This window comes from Nannospalax galili, unplaced genomic scaffold (genome assembly GCF_000622305.1).
Source record: "Nannospalax galili isolate Female #2095 unplaced genomic scaffold, S.galili_v1.0 scaffold3183, whole genome shotgun sequence".
In the NCBI taxonomy this organism is placed as follows: Eukaryota; Metazoa; Chordata; class Mammalia; order Rodentia; family Spalacidae; genus Nannospalax; species Nannospalax galili.
This window is the reverse complement of record NW_008349678.1, coordinates 429,087-453,259: the sequence shown is the minus strand read 5'-3', so window position 1 is coordinate 453,259 and position 24,173 is coordinate 429,087. Positions and strand designations below refer to the sequence as shown.

General features: G+C 39.1%; 1 protein-coding gene across 1 annotated transcript in view; it reads right to left on the bottom strand.

Moving 5' to 3' along the window:
- The window catches only part of LOC103745151 (guanine nucleotide exchange factor VAV3), a 278,692-nt gene that overhangs the window by 1,699 nt on the left and 252,820 nt on the right, over positions 1–24,173 (bottom strand). Inside the window, exons 16-18 of the mRNA XM_008847051.2 lie at positions 16,176–16,277; positions 15,768–15,868; positions 3,278–3,303 (exon numbers count right to left, since the gene is read on the bottom strand). Of these exons, the coding sequence (XP_008845273.2) occupies positions 3,278–3,303; positions 15,768–15,868; positions 16,176–16,277 (229 nt within the window). The remainder of the gene's footprint in view (positions 1–3,277; positions 3,304–15,767; positions 15,869–16,175; positions 16,278–24,173) is intronic.

Here is a 24,173-nt window from a genome sequence, read left to right as displayed (position 1 = left end):
ATCAAAGCAAGAGATTTTTAAGTCTCTGAGAATGTGTGGTATACATTTGATTTCACAAGCACCAGATTCATTACTATATTACTATCTAATAACCACAGCAATGAAGACAGATTTGATTTTTCACTTTTTTAAGAATATTTTTTGATTCCTTTCAAACAATGCATTTTGACCATATTCAGACCTCCTCTTCCATCTCCTCTCAGATCTACCTACTCCCACTTCCCTGCAGTCCCCTCACTTCATGTCCTTTATTTTTTATTTTGTTTTTGTCTTTTGAGACAGGGTATCCCTGTAACCCCAGCTGGCCTGGAACTCGCTATGTAGAGTAGACTGGACTTGATCTCACAGAGATCTGCTTGCCTCTGCCTCCTGAGCGCTGGAATTAAAGGTGTACATCACCATATGTTCTGTGAACTTCACAATATAGTGGCCCTGAACTCAGTTTCAAATGTAGCTGATTATCAAAAAGTGAAAAATCACAATCCCTGTGCAAGTCCAAGCCAGACAAAGACCCAGCATACAGGGAGGAGGTGGGCAAGAAGCCCTAGCCCTAGCTGAGGATCTATTAGTAATTAATAGCTTCTGGGAGAGTTGGTTTTCCTCACGGGTGTGATGCTGGGTAGGTTGACCAATCTCCAGGAGATGGACTCACACCCAAGAAGCACCTGAATGTATTTTATACTGTGAAACTCATAGAAAATATTTATTTTTTTTAAATGTAAAATTCAATGTCCTTTCCTCATGTACTTCCCCCCCATCACTCATTTTCTCAAAAGCGTAGACAGAGCTGGACAGACATGGTGTTCAACAGGAGGAAGGGAAGGAGAGAAGGACATCATTGGGTAGCCACACCATGAGAATCAGTCTCTGGAGTCTGAATCTCTTTTAATCTACCCAGACAGAGTGAGGAGGCAAACCTCATTTTATAAATACATGGTAATTATTTCTTGCTTCATTACTTTGTCTGTTTTTTTTTTTTTTTTAAAGTACTTTTATTGCCCAAGAGTCTCTTGGTCTACTGGCCTCTGTGGGGAGAATAACTATTCTCTCTGTTGATCTTACCAACAACACAAGCAAAAGCAAACTTCCTCTGTTACACGGAAGTTCTCTTTGGTTCTTCTGTTTTAATCAACAGCGAGGAATGAATTTTAAGTGGCTGAACAGATAAGTAAGGATAAACCTGCTTCGTGCAGTCTGAAGGGTTTGTGAAGAGTTAGGATGCATGTGAGATGAACATCCAGATATGGCTATGCAGGCCTATGGATCCTGTGGCTATGAAAAACTGACCTATTCTTGAGAATGAAGGGCAAATTTTAAAAAATAAATTCACAATCATAGGTACTTAAAGGAAAATGGAGGCATTCTAAGCCAGTACAAGAAAAATCTTCAAGAAAGGAAAAAAAATAAAAATCATATTCTAAATATTCTTTGCTGTACTTTTTTCTTAAATGAACCTAAGTTCCAAGTGAATTGCCCAGTATAAGAGTATACTATAATTTTCAATTCAGACAAACTAGAGGTTATTAGTGAAGTCACACATTAAGTAAAAATTGCACTTAATAAAATCACTAAAATACGATGACACATTTTTAGAAGTTTAACATGAAAATTAATTCCTTTTCATTAAGAGGCTCACATGTAATTTTTAAAGGTATAAATGTGTCTGAGAGAATTATTTAATATCATGTGAAATGATTAACCACTTCTTATTAGCACATTTTCCTTCTGCAAATATAGCCATTCCACATCACCTCCTTGAAAGAAAATGAAATCATTTACTTGGGGAAAAACTAGACATCTAAGAGGATAAATGTTAAATAACAGTGCATTCAAGCTCAGAACTCTACACGGTTATCTGACTTGATAATCTAAAAAGCACAGTATGAGAGAGGAAGAGAAAGAAAAGGAGGCTACTTTGTAAGACCATTCTCAATGCTAGAACAACACTGACAGCCCTCGCACGAAACCTTCCCTGTCTGCGAAACACAGAGAACATTTAGGTTTTCTTATTTCAACCTGAAAGAACTTGTATAATCTATTGTTGAAGAAAATATTATCTTGTTACACATTCCTTGATCTGGATTCTAGATTCTAATGCACATGCGTGCACACCACCCTACACACACACACACACACACACACACACGCACACACTCACCCTTGAAACCTCTTATTTTTAAATTATGTACAAATGCAAAAATGCAGAAACAAGGACCTCATTGGGCAACTTTCTACACGTTTCATTATTTCTATCAACTATATAAGTGTTAGCCTATTACAAACACACTAATAGTGTGGCCATTTTTTTATTGATTTGGGTTTTATTTTACTTTTTGGTGCTGGGAATAGGTAGCATTTTAAAAGAGGATAATTGATATACATTAAGTACTTTAGTAAACAGATTTTGTCACTGTTGTTACTGAAATTCTCATTTTATTTTATTTGTGTCTCATTTCATACACATTTTACATTTTACTTTCATCTACTTTATTTTAATAATTATTTTGCTATAGTATTTTTGCAAACACAGTTGAAAATATGCTAACTTTTGGTTGACAGCCAACACAACTGTGGTCTGGAATCTGCCATATTTTCATTTTTTTCTGAATCTAATGGACTAATGGACAGGGAAAAATCACATATTTTCACATTTGCCAACACAACTGTGGTCTGGAATCTGCCATATTTTCATTTTTTTCTGAATCTATATTTCTTTATTTCTCTATTTTAAAGTGGTATTATTCTGAGAGATATACTCAGTGATCACATACTTCTAAGCCACTGGGAGTCAGTTAAATCAAAAGGAAATGTTATCAGAGTTTGATTTACTCAATAGGATATAATACTAATCAAGTTTGTGCTCAAATGGAAAACTGCTAGAAATATGAAACCACATCCTTGAAGGAATGACATTAGAAATTTCAGTAGTACTAGAAACTACTGGCAGCGATACAATATTTCATGATGGGGAATCTGTATGTCTACCAACTTTCTGAGATCAGGGCCACCCCTCCCTTTTCACAGAGCTCCACTTCACATACTGTATTAAGTTAAACATCCACCTTTATACTCAACCTGAAGTTTTCAGACAACTGTGAACTGTCCGCTGATTCCAAGCCTGTGTCTCACTGACAAGTACCTGGTGGCCCCCTCCATTTCTCTTTCCCCCATTCATTGTAAAAAGCACACTGAACACTGTAAAAACTCAAGCCTGTTTAAGTTAGCAACCAAGTTGAAATGCAAAGCTTATACAAAAAAGTTTAAATGATAATCTTACCTCTGGTGGTTTGAGCGGCCCTTGTTCTGAAACAAACGTAAAAATTGGCATTGTCAGTGTGAAGTTATTTGGTTTGATTAGCAACCTTAGCTTGATCTCTGCAGCGTGGCAAAACCCTACCGCTTTGTTTTCTTAACTGATACCTGTAATATATTTCCAGGGTCCCTCAGGCTGGGCTAGTAATTGTTTTGCAACCGACTTCTCTTACCTTATTGGCTTGTCAGAAAAGTGACTCATACTTTTAAATGACTTGTAGGTTATGCTTAACTTTTCCAATTGTTTATTAAGCAATGTTAATTCAACCTCATAAAACTCCTTAAAACAAGGACTTGCACTAAATTTATATGCATGATAGCAAGATGTAAGCTTTTCTTTCAACACATCTTATTTTAAGAATCTAAATACAGTGCTGCAAAGGTATTGCATGGACTATTAATATCACATTTGCAAACTTAACACAGTAAAGCATTCCATATGAGAAAGTTCTTCATCAAGGCTTTCATCCTTGCTTGATTTTAGAAAACTTGTTTTATTTACAGATAGAAACTTTTTTAAACTACTTCAGTCAGGATTGGATTCCAATGCCGTTTCCTTTCATCTTTAGTCTACATATTTATAAACAGACACAACATCTTTTCACCATAGTGCAGTTCCTAAAATTGATTCCCAGATATAAGGGGTCCTGGGATCTTCAGGTAAGAAACTTTGTCGAAGGTGAAAGGACCTCAGTGTAAGAACGCACACTGTAAGGAGGAAACGGATGGGCAGTCTTCTCTTCCTTTCCCCATGTCTAGGATCATCTAAACATGTTATAACTTCCACAGTGAAAACCCCTCACCACGACTGTACTTCTCACATCCAAAATGACCTCTGAGGAAGGATCTGAGAAAAAAGATGCATCTGAAGGGAACATTGGAAGAACAAGGGCAAGCCTAGATGGGAGCTCTGTGGAGTGTTCCTTTAAGAGGCTTCAACAAGCTACAGGGCCAGAGTTCATAGGAAAGCTCCTACCGGGACACCTGACCAGACTGCTTTACACAAGAAGACTGCCTGGGGCAGGGAACAGAACGTTGCTTTGTGGTTTATTTATTTATTTATTTTTTTCATTTTAAAGGACAACTCCAGATTAATGGAAATGGAAGCTCCATAGGCAGAAAGTCACCTTCTGGAGAAAAGCTAAGTCTGCCTCCCTTTGTCAATTTCAAACCCCAACGCTCTGACATTCACAGATGACTGACGGCCTCCTATAAAGGCTTCTTTGCTAGGCCTGAAATTAGCCTTTACAAAGGCATATTCCTGGACAGAAAGGCTAGCTTACTTCTTCTGGTCCTCCCCTTTAGAAGCATGCATTGCTTCAGTGGAATGCATGCATGAGAACCGGCTAGGAAGAGGAGCTACAAAGGTATCTTGTAGTCCAGACTCAGAACTCTGGTGATATGAACTTTAGGCCACCTTGATACTGGGTATCTTCCTCAATCTCTTCTCTGCCTTACTTTTTGAGACAGAATCTTTTACTGAGCCTGGAGCTTACAGTTTCAGATAGGCATGCTGGCTGGTCAGTTAGCACCCAGGATCCACGCCTCCCCATGAACTGGGAAACCACAGATGCATGCTATTGTACATGGGTTATGAGCGAGTATGGGGGAAATCAGAACTCAGTTCCTCACACTTGTACAGTAAGACCTTTACTAAGCTATCTCCCCAACCCCTGAATCTGAGTTCTTAACAGGTCAGCTGGCATATCCATTTTACTGGTTTACCCTAGCAAACATATGTATTCCAGGATTCCCTAAACTACTGGGTTGAGTTAGAGGAAAAAGTTTAAACTATGAATCTAGTTGCAGAAAACACCAAAGAGGAGTAGAGCTCAAGTGTTCCATCCAAGAAAACTAAGAAGTTTCTATATTTCCAGGTGACCTCTAATGGGAGCCTCTCAGAGCTAATTAATATACACCTTACTTTTAATTTTAAAATTCCCTGTTTTCAGATTCTTTGCATAGAATTATTTTGATGTGCTTGTAAAGTAGATCTTTTACAGCATTCTTTAAATGTAGGTTTTGTTGTATGCAACCTATGGTTGCCTCATGCACAGTGCTTATCAGGCTAAGTTTCATGAGGGCCTGCTGGGTGTCCCCTATGAAAAGGAAATGACAGTATTATGGTGTTCACCTTTCTATGCAGACAGCTGCATCTCTTCACCAGAAGAGGAACAGAAGGCCCTCCTTTACAGAACCTTATCTTATTATGTAGGAATTAGCTGCAAGACAGTCAGTTCTTGGCATGGGCGATCCCAACCACAGAGCCCAGGGTAAGGCCTGGATGGACCAGTACTGATGAAGAACACACTAGATTGGGCTGACTCCATGACTCAACACATTCTCCTGTGTTTCTTTTCCCCACTGTGTTCTGCCTGCTGGTTTGCTTTCACCATGAAGAGAAACATCTGTCCTCACCTCTCTGAATATAGGCACTAAGAACCAGTCTCCACAAAGCCTGACAATGTAATCCAAGTAACAAAATGGAAAGGTGCTGATGAGCCTTCCAAGGGCACATGAGTCATTATGTGGTGCCAGCCTTTCCCCTTTCATTGTCAAAAATCCTCCCTGAATAGGACTCCTCTATTAAATCTCCCCCATCCACAGCTCAGGGACCATTGCAGAAGAGAGGGCAGAAAGACCGTAAGAGCCGGGGTTGGTTCATGAACATAGGGAAGCAGAGGCTTTCAGGCCATGGGAAGTTTGCACATGTGAAATTGAAGCAATGGTGGCATCAAGCACAGGACCCATGCTAACTCAATCAGACAAGGGCCCAGAGTGGAGCCAGGGAAATGGGCTGTGGGCCAGCCCTGGGAGCTGTTGGAGACAGGTTACTACTGGGTGAAGGAGAGTAGACCTTACTAAAATCTCTAGATGTGCTGACTAGACTCCAGTGGATGAATTTACCCCAAAGGACATCTGGGTACAAATGCTTGACTGAATAGGACTTAACATGTATGACAGAATACATGATGTCCAGTGGTGGGGGGGGGATTAGGAGGCATGGATGGGGAGGGGGTCTAACTTTGATTAAGAACTGTTATATCAAATGTACAAAATAAAATCTCAATAAAACATTAAAAATAAATAATTAAAAATTCCCATGATTATGACTACCACATCTAGTCTGCCGTCAGACACACAGCTGCTTCCATGGACTTGGGACAGAGCAACCAGTACTCTAAACTGACCTTGTTAGGTCAATCACATACATAATAGCTCTTAAAATCTGAGGTTTTATGTGGCTCTGTCATATGGTAGGGCTCTGCTTGGGACTCTGCTCTGACTTAAGAACTTCTTAGCCAGGATCCTTTGCTTATACTTTCAACTTTATGACAGTGGTCAGAACATGATCAGAACATTAAGCTGGACTGGCACTTTTTTAGACACAACCTAAATTCACAAAGCCACATTCATTCTGCAGCTTGTTAACTTATACTAAAGTAATGGTAATACATGAGGAAATCTCAGAACACTAGTTCATGTATATTTCAAAGGAAAAGTTTATTCTGGCTGGAAAAATGGAACAACACCCCTTCTGATCTAGTTTTGAAGTCTGCAGTCCAATTCTTTACATTATCTTATGAACCCAAAAATGATATGACAGTCATTAGAATTTTCTAGATTTCCGTATGTGCGTGGGACAGCAATTAGGTCTGGGATAACAAGCTGGTCATCACCACGGGTTTGACTGAATTCTGACCCAATAGTTTCTGGTTGAGATCTGATGAAAAAGACTGTTTCTGTTTCTCATTTTTTTCTCCTGGGAACTTTCTTAGGATAGTAATTCAATTCTTCAAGTTTCTAAAAGTTTTTAAATCCTCAACTTGTCTTTACCCTGCAGCCTACTTCTCAGGCTCCTATTGATCAAACTATAAAATGCTCTTACCCTTTCAAGAACCCTTCTAGATGGTGACTCACAGGCCCTGGGGGGTTTAAACCTTGCATTTCTTTCATCATGTCCCTACTGGCCTAATATAATTCTGAGAAGTGGTGTTACTAAGATGCTTGGAGCTTTGGCCGAACCCCATCTCCAATGCCAACTGAGCCCAATGTGCATATTTGGGTAAGATAAATGATTTTCACTGACGTTTTAGATTCACATTCTATAATTCACCTGTTTAAATATAGAATTCAGTCCTATTAAGTTTATTTTTTCCAATAGAAGTGGCTTTCAGTTCATGCATTATTACATAATTTGCTCTGTCTTTTATCTGAAGTTCTATATCTTAAGACTAAACAAATCAATGTCCAGTAAGAGTGGCTGTCACAAAAGGGGTCAGAGAAAAGCAATTATTGGTGTTATTATGGAAGATGAGAGCTGTCATGTCTAACATGCTACTGTTATGAAACACAGAACTACAGGACAGATGACTTGATCAAAGTTTGGAGGGGTGTACACAAATGCTCTGAACACTGCTCACATCTATAGCAATGCTATAGGAAAGACCAAAAGGCAAGCCAGATGCCATAAGTAATACTTGGAAAAAAGCTTTGATTTTAAGTCTTTTCAGGAATTCCAAGAGAATCTAATCATACAATAGTTTCTAATTCTCTTTAACTGTTATTACTGTATTACTAATCTGACCCAAACTGCTAGATGAAAAGTAAAATAACTATCCTTGAATATAAGATTGTCTTGGTGAGTAAAAAACAGTGACTCATTTATACAAGAGGTTGAAGTATTCTTTAGCAGAACCAAAGTCACTTTTTAGGTTTGAAATCAATGATCAAGCCTCAGTTCATGTTAAAACAACAAGGTAAAAATGCTTGGGGTAGAAGATTGAAATAACATTATGCTCTGTAAGTTTTATCTCACATTAAATATGCAATGCTATTTGTCAAAGAGCCTCTTTCAGATGCCAATTTGTGGCACAGGTTCTAGATAGCAATCTTGCTGGTTTAAACCAGTAGGATACCAAGGCAACTTCCTTCCAATTAGTGGTGGTTATAGCAGCAAGAGGACCAGCAGCTGGTCTAGGTAAAGGATTGGTTAAACAGATAAAGAAATGGGATCTGATTGGTTAAATACTAGAGCAGCTGAAGCTTGCATTCCCACTGAAGGAAAAGATGCAATGAACCACAGTTGTCTGCTCCAGTGATATTTGCTTTCTAAAGTTACTCTCTTTGTTTAATCTGGAAGATGCAAAGAATGCAGTACTGATCACTGTCACGGTAGGTAAGGGACCAAGGAGACTCAGATACATATTATTGTCAAGCAAAATCATAAATTACCTGAAAGCTGCAGTCCAGGATTAGACCTTCCCTTTGGTCTACAGTGAGAAAGAAATGCCACCCTCGAATTACATCAGCTTTGCAGTAACTAGCTGAGAGGCTCATATAATGGTGTTTGTACCTATTCATTATTAACACTAGAAAGTTTTGGCACCCACTTCAGAGCTTTGTGTGAGTGTTGATCATCAGGGCTGTTAGAGCGAACATTCAAGAGTCAAGTTCAACAAAAAAGGCATGACCTTTATTTATGTCCATGCAAATCCTCAAATGTTCAGAAGCAAATTAATCACCCAGCCTTCACATTTGTTTCCAAGATGTGTGATTTATATAATTTAAAAAATGGTAGCACACACCTTTCATGTCAGCATTCAGGAGGCACAGGCAGGCAGATATCTGTGAGATTGAGGCCAGCCTGGTCTACATAGTGAGTTCTAGGCCAGCTGGGACTACAAGGAAGACTGTCTCAAAAAGATCAAAAACTTTAAAAACTGACAAAACAAAAAATAAAATCATGCGTTTTTCCTACTGCATATGTACTCAAGATAATAATCTGTCATAGCCATACATTAGTATGAATGGACTGCCTCATTCAGAAATGCACTGCATTTTTTGCCAAGTAATTATTATATCTCAGGTGAATGAAGACTAGGGAGATTTCAGGGATATATACATGAAATATAAAAGGATTCTGAACCAAGAAAAGACAACATCCAAAGAAAGCTGACTTTGACAAAGCATGAAAGAGATATTTTAAATGCCTAATGATTAATGTTTAGCCCCATGTTATATTATTAGAACTGTATTTATTTTGAAACAGTGTTACTGTAGGATAAGTGTTCTATATTTGGATTTGGTACAAAGGAATAGATACCAAAGATGCTAAACATTTTTCCATGTTTTCCTTCACTTCTCCTACACAGCATATATAACTTAGCAGAGAAAATAAGACTTCAGTGCTTCCCGTGCAGTTAGTCCCTACCTCCAGTTACTAGAAACCACCTTCCCATGTCATCAAACTAAGGCCAGGTCCATGGCTTTCACCAAAAGCACTGATTAAAAACGGCACTCAGGACATGCATCAAAAAAGCTTCCACCCTGTCTTCCTGTCAGTCACAGATGGAACCTGCTAGGCTGGAGGCCATTTGCTTGGTGGGAAACCTACTCTGGACGACTAATGAACTTCTGGTAAACAGTGTGCATTTACTTGGTCAAACGTTCAAATATTAAAAGTGCCGCAGACTGAAAGGGTATCAGCTACCACGGCACAGCTTAACCTTGAAAAATAAATGAAACATGCATCTAAGTTAATTAGACAACTCAATTCATCAGGCGATCAAGGTGAGGTTAATGATTTGCAAGGAACTGGGATAAAAACCCAGAGAAGGTAGGGTTGACCTTGGAACTAAAAGGAGAAATGGGGGTGTGTTTCAGAGAGAGGTAGTAATAAGAACCAAAAAGAGAGGTCAAACAATGGAGTTGACTGGATCAGGAAGTAGGTTTATGTGAAAGAGAAGTATTTTTTTCAACAGGTGTTCTGTGAACTGGCTTATTTTCTTGCCCATTCGTAACCTACCCCAGGTGTCCCTATCTGATGATCAATGCTTAGGGCATAAATCTTTCCTTGCATAACTACAAGAAATGAATGTAAAAAGTCTACTTAGTTCATTGCTTTCTTAAAACAGAAGCCTTGATTCAGAGAAGGATATTTTTAAATTTCGTTTGTCAACAATCTAGTCGAGCACTTACCTCCACAAGAATATTACTCAAATCTGTATAATCTGCGACACCTCTGCTTCAGGATCTAAGACTATAGTGCTATTCAAGTTGCGGGGACCCTGGTGCACTGCATCCTACAGTCATTTGTCTCTCACTCTGATGGCCTGTCACTTTGGTAGCCCATCCATTCATGAATTCACACACCATGTCTTCCCTGAAGTCAAAACATCAACTAGGTATGTTTGAGCCTAATCGAAGGGATCATCTAGGAGGCTGTTATAATGAATGTGATAAATGCCATGAGAAAGTAAATTACAAGATGCTAGGAAAACACAGAGTTGATAGGCTAAGACAGACCAGGCATGAAGAGTACCAGGGAGTCTTACAAGTGAAGTAACATTGAATTTAAAGACATGAACACACAAGAAAGGAAAGACACCAAATGAGGGAAACAAAGCAGATATGTAAATAGAAGACAGAGCACTACAAGTAGACAGCAGTGCATCATCAGTTGAAGAGGGGAGGACTGGTTAAAAGCAGGCTAGAGAAATGACCCAGCTGTATATGGCATGTGCAGGAAGATGGACAGTCTTAGGCAGAGGATAGAAAGCAGCATGAGCAAGCACGTGCTACAATCACAAGGGAGTTTTAAAAGATTTTGAAAGATCAATTCAGAAAATTTATGGAAGGAATAAGATGAAGAGAGGAACGTTGGCTTTTGAAGTTGCCCAATTAGGAGACAGTGAGATTTTTTTAAAATATTTATTTATTTTTTAAAGGATTTAAAAAATATATTTTATTTTATTTTATTTTATGTGTATGCATGTATTGCCTGCATGTAGGTAAGTGCACCTGTGTTGTGCAATGCCCACGGAAGACAGAAGAGGCTGTCGGATCCCCTGGAACTGGAGTTATGGGCAGCTGTTAGCTGCTATGTGGGTTCTGGGATTCGAATCCAGGTCTTCTGCAAGAACAGTGTTCTCAACCGCTGAGCCATCTCTCCAGCCCAAAATATTTTATTTATTTTTATTTAATGTGTATGGGTGTATTGCTTGCATGTAGGTGGGTGCACCTGTGACGTGCAATGCCCATGGAGGTCAGAAGAAGGCGTCAGAGCCCCTAGAACTGGAGTTACAGGTGGTTGTTAGCTGCTGTGTGGGTGCTAGGAATTGAACCTGGGTCCTGGGCAAGAGCAGTCAGTGCTCTTGACTGCTGAGCCATCTCTCCGTTTCCGTCAGTGAGATTTTCTAACTAAAGCAATACTGTATCTCTGGACTCTAAGCAAGATAGGAGGACACAGAGGAGGTGAGCAAAGAGGGGGATGGGGTCATCAGGCCGCACTCAGTCTTGGGCGGTGTAGCCCTTGGACTCTGTCATGCTGCACAACTGGTACTTCTCTACCTCTCCACTCTTTTCTATGAACCCAGGCCATTCACAGAAAATGGCATCCCCCTTCCACAGCTACCAGTGTTTAGCCCATGTCACAACCCTATTAGTCATAGTGCTCTGAACCACAAATGCAGTCCTGACTCACACCAAGGCAGTCAGAATCTCCTTGTCTCTTGAGAATATAATTTGACTATGTTACGCTTTAGAGCTATAAAGCTCTATAAAGCCGGCTTAAGTCTCAAACTATGATTTATGTTATGTGGGAAACCATTACATAAACATTTGAGTTTATCTTAAATCAACACTACTCATTTATTTTAAATTTGCCTGTTAGGGTAATTTTCCTCAAAGTCAGGTTCACCTGAAATAGCAGCACACTCCCCTCCATATAAAATTCTCATTCAAATAAACCTTGTGTCTAGCTCCTAATATATCTTGTGCTTCTTCCTGCCTTCTCTATACCCATGTTTCCCCCAAATACTGCAACAATCATGGAAAGTGGCATTGCTGAACGACTGTAAGCAGTGACTCCTGGATGCCAAAGTAAAAGACTGTGAATGCTTGTGGCAATGCAAGGATTCTCAGCAGCCCAGGGAGGAGAACCTGAGATCTGACTTCCATGACCCCAAATTAGTATCTACTCTAGTACACTCACATCAGATCCACAGGCTCAGGTGAACACATTTTCCACTGGAACTGCCTACACCAGTCCAAAAATGAGTGAGTTTGAGGACAAGACGTGACGTCTTCCAATGTTCAGAGGGCAGGGGAGAAAGGGCTGATGCGACCACATGGACCCTTTTCATCCTGAAGACAAGGCCTCCACATTACAAAGCCTGATCTAAGGGGAAAGAGAATCCTGCTAGGCAGGTTCTTGACATTTCTTACTTCTAATTAACTCTGAGAATTCAACGTCACTAATTTTTCTCTTCAAAGTCTGGAACAGGAAAGGACATAAAGAAAATATGGGAAAAGTCAGGGATGTGGAAATGAAGGAGACTAGAGGTCAACATGAGGATCCAGCGCAACAGCAGAAACTCAAGAGCCCGAGGCCATGTGTTCAAAATTCCAAACAGAACTTAGTCCGAGGTTAAAGGAGCCTTTTCCCTGTTTTAAAGTGAATTATGTAACAAAGTTTAAAGAATGCGGCTGCCTTTTTAATGGATGATATCTAAATATCTTCATGATCTGCAATCTGCAGGGCACTAATATTCTTATCTTTAGTTATCTTATTTTAAGGTTTTTATGACCCAGCTTCCTTATTTTAAAATAGGGGGCCCTGGATCAGAAGGCATCCAAAATCTTTCTGGCTGTGAGGGCTTCCATAGCGAGCCCCAAGTATGATCACCCAAGAAGGCCTGGCCCTCTCCCCAAAATTGAGGCCATTCAGATCTGAAATCACTTGACAATTACTAATTTAATCAAATATGTTCTTTTGCCCCCAAAAAATAGTCTATCATAGGGACTGAAGAGATGGCTCAGTGGTTAAGAACACTGGCTGTTCTTGCAGAGGACCCAGGTTTTAATCCCAGCACCCACATGGCAGCTGACAACCATCCTAACTCCAATCCCAGGGGATATAATTCCCTTTTCTAACCTCAGTGGGCATTTCACATGAGTGCACTTACATACCTGCAGGCAATACACACGTACACATACACATAAAATAAAAATAGTGAAATGTTTTTTTAAAATCTATTATGACACTGCTCCTTTTCCCAGCAGAAAGAAACAGTGATGACTGACAGTGCTGGCATTGCCTGTGTCTTCCTGACACACCATTCTCGGGGCTGGGAGCAGAGACAGAGGTTGGGAAAAAGCCTTGAAGTTGAAGGACTGGAGGTGTTCTGGGCCGCTGGGCCTCAGCTCCTCATCCATACAATAAGAACGGCAATAATGCCAACTTCGTGGAAATTTTATGGCACTAAATGAGTTAACAATGGCAATGCTCTTATAATAGTATCTAATATCCTTCCTTTTTTATAAGGGAGGAAACTAAAAACAACAAAACCTTCCAAAGGTTAAGTAACTGGTTTTCGAAGTAACCTGACACCAAGACACCAGGATTTACAGATTTTACTGTTGCTATGTGATCATTTCCCTACAGAAAACAACTCCTCTAAGAACAGAGTACATTGAAACCATGGCCAGGAATAGACATACAACTCTTATCTGACAGACTAGGAACTCTCCCTTATTTCTATCAAGATTTTTTTAATAGGAAAGTTATCGTTTGAAAGATATATATCATCTTAATGCATGTATATCATTTTAATGTCACACTTGAATATCATTTCAAAGTGTGCTACTCATTAATTTTTCTCTTCTCGTTACTTCCAAGGCCATAGAACTTGCAAAAACACAGAAGAGGCTCACTTTATTAAACTGATTTCTTACCATGACACCTCAGATTGCACCTCAGATTGAGATGGTGAGTTCTTACTGTGCCCAGGCACTAGGCAAGTATCACCTTAACCTGATTGGCTCTTGGCAATAATCCCCCAAATTATGTTTTGAAGATGAACAAATAAAGTTCAAAATGTTTAGACCAATTTGCTCAAGTTTGGATATGTAGTGAACAGAGAGCTAGAGTGTTAACCTTCTCTGTCGGGCTTTATTTCTTTCCTGTACTCCTGCCCTTAGAATACAAACATGCCAACTGTGGGATTCTTGGATGTCCTTCAAAGACTCCAGCTCCCTGAGGCAGGACTGTGGGATTTATGCAACCACTCCATTCTATTATACGCAGAAAACATGTTCATTGAAGGGTGGGACGCCTAAAGGTAAAACAACAAAACTTTGAGTGATCCCTGTATCAGATAGACAGTTAAAGAATAACAGTTATGATGCATAATATTACTGTTATATTTCACAACACTGTAAACTGTTTCCAACCTTCAGACTGCTAAAAATGATAACATTGTCTGTCACTTCAAAGTCTTGAGCAAGTTGCCGCAACCTGGGAGCCCACTGGCCGTGGGAAGGGCTGTTTGTAGACTAAAGGAGTTCCTGTAGGAAAGTGGCCAGCAGAACCTAGCTCAGTGCAGCTGCTTGGCCAATGCCAGATCTTTGCCAGCACAGCTGCCCATGCCTAGCACAGAGAATGGCACAGAGGTCCCTCTGAAGATGTCTGTTGATGGCACAGAGGGACAGGGCTGTGCCATGATCTGAGCCCTCTAATAGATTCACCTTTTTCTACAACTGCCCATTTTCTGAACGCCACTCTGAAATAAGATATTCTCTGCTCCGCTCTTCTTCACATTATCCGAAATAATTCAATGTCCAGCTTTTCCTCTGGGAAAATCAAAGGTTGACATGGCTACCTTTTGAACTCAAGCTGTTAAAGATCCTTTCTTGTGTTCAAAACCTTTTCCTGATTTTGAAAGGTCTTATTGATAAAACACAGAGAAACTCGAGGGAAAAGGACAAAGAGAAAGAAGAAGAAAGAGAAAGAAGAAAGAGGCCAGAAAAGAAAGGGAAGGGAGATAGCCCAAGAGGAGCAGAGAGAGAGGCAAAATCCTGCTGAATGCATAATTGTCAATGAGCGCATATAACAAGCATGGGGTGTGATTTTTAAAAAACAAGGAGAAAATATTTACATAAAATCCAAAGGATATATGTTGTTTGTTAAATGCTGCAAAATGGCAATGTATTCATTCAGTTCATGAATTCGTGAATTAGTCTACGTAATGTTTACTTCCAGTAGCAATAAAAGATCTGAGCTAAATATTTAAAAGAAGAAAGAAGTTTAAAATCTAAAGAGAGAAGCACATTTTCTCTTTATTTTGTTTCTATGACTGCTTGTGCTGGCTGTGTTTGTAGAGTATGGATGATATGTTTTGAGACTGAGGTGATGGCATTAGGTGCCGGGAAAGCATTCACATTAATTTTGAAGACCTCTGCTTCCAAGATACTTCTAAAAGTCAAATGAACATTAAACAGTTTAAAATAAGGTCATGTCGATTTTAAACGATTTTCTATTGTGTTTCTGTGTGATAGGCCCAAAAAAGGGATGTTACAATAAACACATATTAAGAATAAAATAGACCTTAGTTATGGTTAGCAAGTTTTATGTCCTCATTAAAAACAGAATTTCAACAATAAACATGACTTACCAACAGAATTAACTCTGCCACAATTGTCTACTCGTCCCAAACATTCTTTGTGTGCTTTTGCTCCACATTTAAAACATAAATAGCCTTGATAAAATGTTCCCCTGAAAGGTAAAATTAGAGAATGATGTATTAAAAAGTGCTCAGTTCTGCTTACATGGATCACAGACAGGAAGAGGGAAAAGAGGGTCATGGTGCTGTTCAAAGAACCATAGAAGAAGAAGAGAGGCTCTCTCCAAGAGTCCCAAGGAAAGACACCAGGTCCAAGGTCAGCACTGATCTGTTGTGTCTCAAATATGGAGGCAAGATCCCTACTTCAGAACACTTTGGGGTAGAGTGCTAGAAAGGCCTGAAATACTTAGCAATTATACTAGCTCATTTAAAGTAGAAGACAGGCCTGAGCAGGCTCACCTCAGGAGCATCTGGCAGACTCTGCAGGATGTCACCCGAGTAAAGGTATGCATCTTGAAGTCATGGAAATTGGAGTCTGCGTAGTCTGGCCTTATGTTAGATCTGTGAAAAGAGAAAATCATTTCCTAAACAAAGTTCCGCAGCAAAGGAGCCGCCTAGGCATCTAAGAGACAAGTTCATCAAAATTGCATCAGGTAGAGATCTGATTCAAGCTAAAAGGCTATCAAATATGTACTGGCTTCTAAGTCAAAAGTATCTCAGCATTAGAACATGCACTGAAGCATAGCTGTGGAGAGGCAGGAAGAGATAGCAAACCAATCCTCCTCAGAACTGCGTGTTAGAGAGGTCCCCACAGCACCGCCACCACAGTCAGCCTGCTGAAAAGGAGCAGAACTGCTGGGTATTCACATTGTGTGCTCATTTCTTTTTTTTCTTTTTATCACATCACAGAAATATAAACTAGCTGGTAAGGATGGGAAGGAGGAGCAGAAGGCAGTGTTTCCAGAGTCCATCTCTAAAGAGCTGTGGATCATGTGAGGTTCTGTAGAAAGGCGTGAAATCATTGTATAGAAAGTTTGCCAGCCATGCATCCATCTGATTACAAAAAACTTCTTCCTTATCAATTTACTTTCTTCCACTCCAAATGAAATGAAACAAAGTTATTTCATGTTCTGAGTTATATTTACAGTACACATAGCTATACCAAAAACTGTGATGCAGATCTAAGAGTCACAGTTCACTGTGCATTTAGACTGTGCCGGACAGAGAGAAAGCACTTGGCATTTTGTGACTTTAATGTTCACATCCATCCCGAGTGTCTGGTGTAAGAACACTAGCTTACAAACAAGGAAACACGTTCATTGTAAAGCAAAGCCTTAAAGTGACAGGGATGGCTTCCTTCCCACCCAGGCATGTGCTCTCTCCTGTGCTCTCTACTTCTCAAGCTACAGTGAAAGGACAGGAGCAGCATCTTCATTCAAATAATGAGTGTTGGGGCTTAGAGCTTATCTTGGAAACAGTTGGATACAGCCATTGCTAGGGCACTATTCTGCACCGTTTTTCATCTAGCCATGGCACAGAAGGAAACAGAAAAATTAGAATAAAGGTAAGCTTTAAATGAACACGAATTGGGGGTCGAGGGAGAAAGCTAAGATAACACCCTCAGAGACATTATACACAATTTGAGTGGCTGTAGGGGATGTTTGAGATTCTGATGAGCAAGGATTTCCCCTTTTATAGAATACAGCATCTCTCAAGCTCACAGAGCCTTGGCGTAATGAAGCATAGCACAGGCGGGCAGCCAGGCATCAATCTCTGAGGTACCAGGAGAAGCCTTATGAAAAAATATTCGCCAAAGCAATTGGAGTAGCAGGCAGTGATGCAGAAGTGTCAGGGAGGTCAGCCTTCCCATCCATCTGCTGAATAGGATCTTGCTGAAAATTAAATCAAATATGAGTGTCATCTGGGATTTCTGTGCTCCGTGCTTCTGGTGACCTCACTTTTTAGGAAAACGTTCCAGTGCGTGCTAAAAAGTATGATTATTTTCACGAAGATATTTTTGTGTTGCTGATTAGAAATTACAGCACCATGTTCAGGAAGAGAATGGAAAACATAAGGATCTTAAAACAAAACTCACATCACATTGTTGAGAAACACTGAGTCCAGAAACGCATGCACCGAAAGGAGCTCGAGACCCATTTCCTTAGCTCAGAAGGGCTATTGTTCATTTTTCTGTATCAAAGTGATTCATTCATATATAAATTGTCAAATGTATTCTAAAGCAAAGCTTGTTCTAAAGTGGAGGAAGTAATATTTCCAGTCCTGGCAACTTGAAGAATTCATCTGCCTGAAGTTTTCAAATAAAAGTAGGTCCCCATCAGGCAGAAACTTGTGTAATCAGGCTCCTAAGCAGGTAAGAGTTTCACTTCATTAGTCTGCTTTGGACACAGGTGGCCTAGCTTTCCCTTAGGAATAAGCCAAGTTGTACAAAAGTATATATGTATGTGTGTACGTACGTATATATACAATATGGACACACATATGTATCAGAGTGGTGTTTGAGCTATTTATACCTAAAACTTTTGCTAACGAGCTGAGGATAAGCTGACTTTTCAGAAGACAAAAAGCTAAAGGGAGAATAGCAAACACACCATGGGGTTTAAAAAAAAAATCCTACAGTGCAAAAAAAAAAAACCTCTGAAAATATTGTTAACAGCAGGCGCCTTGAGGGAAATGAAATTTGAAGTAGTAAAGGACAATGATAGGGTGGAACTGCTACATTTTTAAAACTAAAACTGAATATTAGTTTTTAAAAGTTTCAAATCAAACATTAAAGAGTAAAAGTTAACTCTATGACCCTGAATCTGCTACTGAGGCACTGCACAGTTGAAGGAAGGAATCTGAAATTAGACCACCTGGGCTTAAATCCTCACTTGCAAATCAGTACAGAGTGACCTCAGGTGAGTTGGTAAGTATAAAATAGGAATACTAATAAAATCGACTCAAAAAGCAAGGTAATAATGTACATAACGTGCTTAGGACATTGCCTGAGTCAAGGCTAGTGTTCAATCAGTGTGCCTATCACAAATGACATGCTAACACCAAATCCACAGTACAGTGGTAAAGTCTCATAGTTGGTCACAATTTTCCAGAGGATCCCCACTCAAGGACCTCTCAGTAGGGAGGTTGCTATTCAGCAATGTCCTTTGGACCCAAAATCCAGATTGCATTATCATTGTGGCTACTGTTGTTACTATTAATTATTATTATCATTATCATTGGAGACAGGGTCTCATGTAGCTCAAGTAGGCCTTGAACTCACCATGTAGTTGATGATGACCTTGAATGTCTGATCTTCCTGTATCCACCTCTCAGGTGCTGGAATAACAGGTGTGTGCCAGCATGTAAGTGGTGCTAGGTATTGGACCTAGGGCTTCAGACATACTAAGCAAGCACTCTACCAAGTGAGCTACCTCTCCAGTCTAGATGCAATTATTTAAGTGCAATACGAAGAGTAGAGGTAGTATATGAAAAAAACATGGAATTAGATAAAGTCATACCAAGCGCCACTGAAGAGAGGTCGAGCACATGGTAGAAGCCAAAGATAATGAATGGCTGGATGAGAAGGGCTGGGGGGAGGGGAAGAGCGAGAGAGAGAAGACAAGAGTAAGAGTGGCCAAGAATGGCGTGTACCACACACCTCCAGGGCACTCAGCATATTTCCAGGCTCCTCACACGCCTTCACAGATTGACTTCTCACAAAAATCTAGGCAGAGTGACTCACTCATGTCATGTTAACTGAGTAACTAACATACAGACAGGCCTGAAGACCTGAAGAAGACAGATCCTTCCACCACAACCTGTAAGTGTAGAAGTATAGATGAGGTAAGAAGCTGGCAGAGGCTGAAGAAAGAGATGAGATTTTTATAAAGATTTATATCATATTTAGTTGATCAAAGAATAAAGTTTCTCTGGTTATTTCATGGAGATTTTTGTCCTAAGGCAAGAGAAAACACAGAGAAACCAATGATGGTGTGGGTTGTCCACAGATGAGAATAAAAGTTAAATAAATGAACTCAGTCAAACACCTATGCATGAAGATTTAATTTTAATAATCTATCTCAAAATAGGACACTTTACTTTTGAGAATTGGATGGAATTTTAAAGATTTCTTAGTGAAATACTCCTATCTCTTTTACTTTCCATAGGGCCCATTTTTAATCAAAGTAAAGGCAAATAAGTATGTTGGTATTCCCAGGGCTCTTCATGGTTTCCATGTCTCCTGAGATGGTCTCTTCCTCTCTGACCCCATCACAGACCTAAGATGAGGACCACACACCTTGCACTGATTCAGACACCTTTCTGTCTTTCAGACCTGTATTGCCAGCTGTCCCTTGGGAATCTTCAACATACTCATAGACTCAGTCCCACACATATCTGATACTTAATCTACTCACTCCATCTTCTGCCACTTCAGAATCACAAATTTTCCCTATTTTTATATTCTAAATATTCATTTTCTCTTAACTTCTCTATTCCAGCTTCTGCTGCCCTAAAGCTGCAGCCACAGTATGCAGATGACTTTAGTGTCAACAAGACAGACCTGGGTAGACAGAGCCTCACTTGGGGAATTACCTCTATTGGACTGGCCAGTGGCCACGTCTGTGGGGAATTTTCTTGATTTTTGAGTGATGTTGGGAGGGCCCAGCCCACTGTCGGTGGTGCCACCCCTGGGAAGGTTGTTCTGTATTGTATAAGAAAGCAGGCTGAGCAAGGGCCAAGGGAGCAAGCCAGTAAGCAGCGTTCCTCCATGGCCTGTACTCCAGCTCCTGCCTCCAGGTTCCTGCCCTGAGTCCCTCCCTACCTTGGGCTCCCTGGTAAACTGTGTGACCTAGGAGATATAAGCCAAATAAGCCCTTTCCTCCCCAAGTTGGTATTGGAGAGAATGTTTTGTCACAGCAGTTGAAGGCAAACTAGAACAAAATGTTTATAGATACAACCTTAAAATTGCACCCTCTAAAATTCAAGCTACACACACACACACACACACACACACACAGCATGAACTCTGTTGTCTTGCTTTCTGTAGAGAGCTCAACTCCAGTGGATGAACTAGCACCTAAGGACATCTGGGTACAAATGCTTGACAGGATAGGGCTTAACATTTATGGTGGAATGCATGAGGTCCAGCAGGTGGGGGGGGCATGGATGGGGGAGGGAGTCTAAATTTGATTAAGAACCATTAAATGAAATTTACTAAAGCTCAATAAAAAATTTTTTTAAATAAAAAATAATTTTAGATAGGTGTACAGGCCAGTGATGAGAGTAAAGAGACAGAGCAATGTTTAACTGCCAGTTTTTTAGCATCTACAGTGCTTTACTTGACACTTAAGACCAACTTAAACAAACTAGCAAGGCTTTCAGTAGCAATGTGCAACTGTAAAGGCCATCACTATGCAGCACAAAAAATTTATATATTTATCTGCCTACTAGCTATGTGGTGACTGAGGACAGGGTGATCAATGTCTTCCTTTTAACCTGTGTCCTCTATAGAATCATCAAATATTACAGCAGAAAAAATTCATTTTCAGATATTTATGGTTGATGGAAATTGAGAATGTGCTTATGCTGAAGTATTTTCTTTGTTCTCAAAAGGCTGCCTTTGCCATAATACCAGATCACCAACTGAATTTCAGTCAAATATTTTACTTTATATTTATCTCTCTCTCTATATATATATATTTTATATTTATCTCTCTTCTTTGTGAGAAAATCATATCCTCTTGTGCAGGTCTATAATGCTACTCATAAATATATTTTAGACAGTGTAGTTATGAATGTTGTCATTTAAAAAAAAGACTTCAGGAATGTGGAAATGGTTCAGTAGGTAGCAACACTTGTCATGCAAGAATTAAGAGCTGAATTCAGATTCCCAGCACCCATGTAAAAGCCTGTGTGGCCACAAGTACCTATGGAGGGGAGAAGACAGGACTATTACTGTGGCTTGCTGGAAAGCCAGAATACGAAACAAATGAAGAGCTCCCAGTTCAGTGGGAGACATCAAGAGATAAAAGAGTTATAGAGCAGAACATACCCGACATCCTCCTCTAGCCTCCGTTCATGCCCTTGTATATGTGCATGCACACCCATACACATACACACACACAAATGCACACACATATACACACATACATACACATATGCACATCCATGCACACACAACCCTTTATGTTTAAAATTAACATTTTCCTCTATTTTACTCATAAACCTTAATTCTTATCACTTTGATATTAAAATAATTTTAGAATTAAATAAATAAATAATTTTTTTTAATGAATCATCATCTAAAATGGTCATGATATAGGAAATGAGAATCAATTCAGGACAATATCTTATCTCATTATCTCATGCCCTATCCGTATTGTTAACATTTAAATCTCACCAGTGGTGCTTGGACAATTATACAAAATGTATAAAATAGTTTTTCAATGATATTTTATTGAAAATAAAAGTGAGAGATCTAAAAACAAAGGCTTCAAGTAAATAAAATACATAAAACCTATCTGAATACAGCTTTTATTACTCAAAGTACATAGATATGTAAAATGTGTGGGCATATGCAGTTATGTTTATTGTTCAAGCCAGAAGCCTTTACAGGACATAGAAAATGCTGAACAATCTTATTCTATGCATTATTCTACTAAACTATTTTATTCTTGATATAACAAGATGGATATATCTACTGTACCTTTCTATTAACCCTTAACCTCTGTTACTTACATGGCAATAAACTGCTATAAGCAATACTACTGAAATTAATCTGCTTTTCTAAAAGAAAATTTAAAAATATTATAGAATCTATACTATCTTTAGGATACTTAGTTATATAAATGACTCCTCTGACTTCTCTAAACTTTCAAAAATCTTCATTTTAAAACAATTTATTACATTAATAAATAACAAAAAACTATTGTTCAACAATGCGTCCAAAGACATGCCATCAAATATGTCCATGTGCAGGGTGTAGAAGTGCACACATGCAAACACACAATCAGAATGATGAGGAAGAAGGAGAGTGAGCTCCAGGGAAGCCTTGGCTACTAAATAAAATCCATCCTCAAAAAATAAAACAACACAACAATGAAAAGTGTTAGTATGCTTTTGATGAAAACGATGACAAACGAGATGTTGGCAGATAGTTTGTAATGCAACAAAGGACATTAAATAAGCCAGGGACAGTGATGTATGCCTGTGACCCCAAAACTCAAGCTTAGGCAGGAGAATTACCATGAGCTTAGGGCCAGTGTGGAGATACAGCAAGTACCAAGCAAGCCACCGCTATACAGCTGATCCTTGTGATGTGAGTTCAAGGCCAGCCTAGTCTACATAGTAAGCTCCAAATCAACTGGGGCTATACTGGGAGAGCCTGTCTCAAAAAGACCAAAAAAAAAAGGGACTGGGATGCAGGAGAGAGGCAGGAAAGAGAGAAAAGAATTGAACAAATACAGAGTGCATTTAATGTAAAAACATGCAATTATTTGAAAATTAATCAATGTTCTTAAACTCAATTTTATTGCTCAGTCTTGTTCTGAAAAAGCAAGTCAATGTAATATGAAAAGATAAACATGAAGAATAAATATTTTTTAAAGTACACAGAATACATAAAATTTTAAATAACATTACTGGGACAACTACAGAAAGTGAAGACTAATGAAACTAGTAGGAGACAAAGATACCTTAGATGGCATCCTGAGAAACTGCATCTAAGTGTCCAGTATTCACAAGTAACAAAATGCAGTAATGTGTATGTGGCGTCTTTAGGAAAACTCCCTGAGATGCAGGGATTTAAGGGCAGAGGGGGCCTGGTGATACTCTTCTGGGGAAGGATCAGTCAAAAGGAAAGTTAGTGCTCACTCTAAATCATTTCTAAAACAAAAGAGACATTATTATTTTAATAGATGCTCATTTACATGAAAAATAATATTTATAAGACCAGAAGAGTTGTCAGATCAGAAGCACTTCTAAAATTCCCAGTTCTGAGAAGGCATGCTTAATCCAAGAACTCAAAATGAGACTGATCATTTTATTTCTCAAATTTATGTTTTCGTATGATATATATGATTCAGAGTGTCATTAGACACTGGAGTTTCCTTTTACTAACTGAAAGTTCCCGAAATAAAATATAAGTATACGAGTATTTTTTAAAATATCCTATACTATGAACTTGAATCCACCATGCAGTTTTTCAGTAAACAATGCTAAATCCTTGCTTGTTTTTTTTTCACAATGTATGGACCTTAACACGACAGTAGGCTAATTTTCTTGCTGGGTATTTGAAAGGGCAAAGAAAATGAAAAGCAATCAAGCCCTTCAAGAAACAATTAAAAATAATAGCATTCAGAAGGGACACTTTTACTTTTTCCTAAGGATTCGTGTAAGGACTAGAAACAAAAATGATATATAAAAATCACAAAAAAATTCATTTCTTTTTCCAAATCA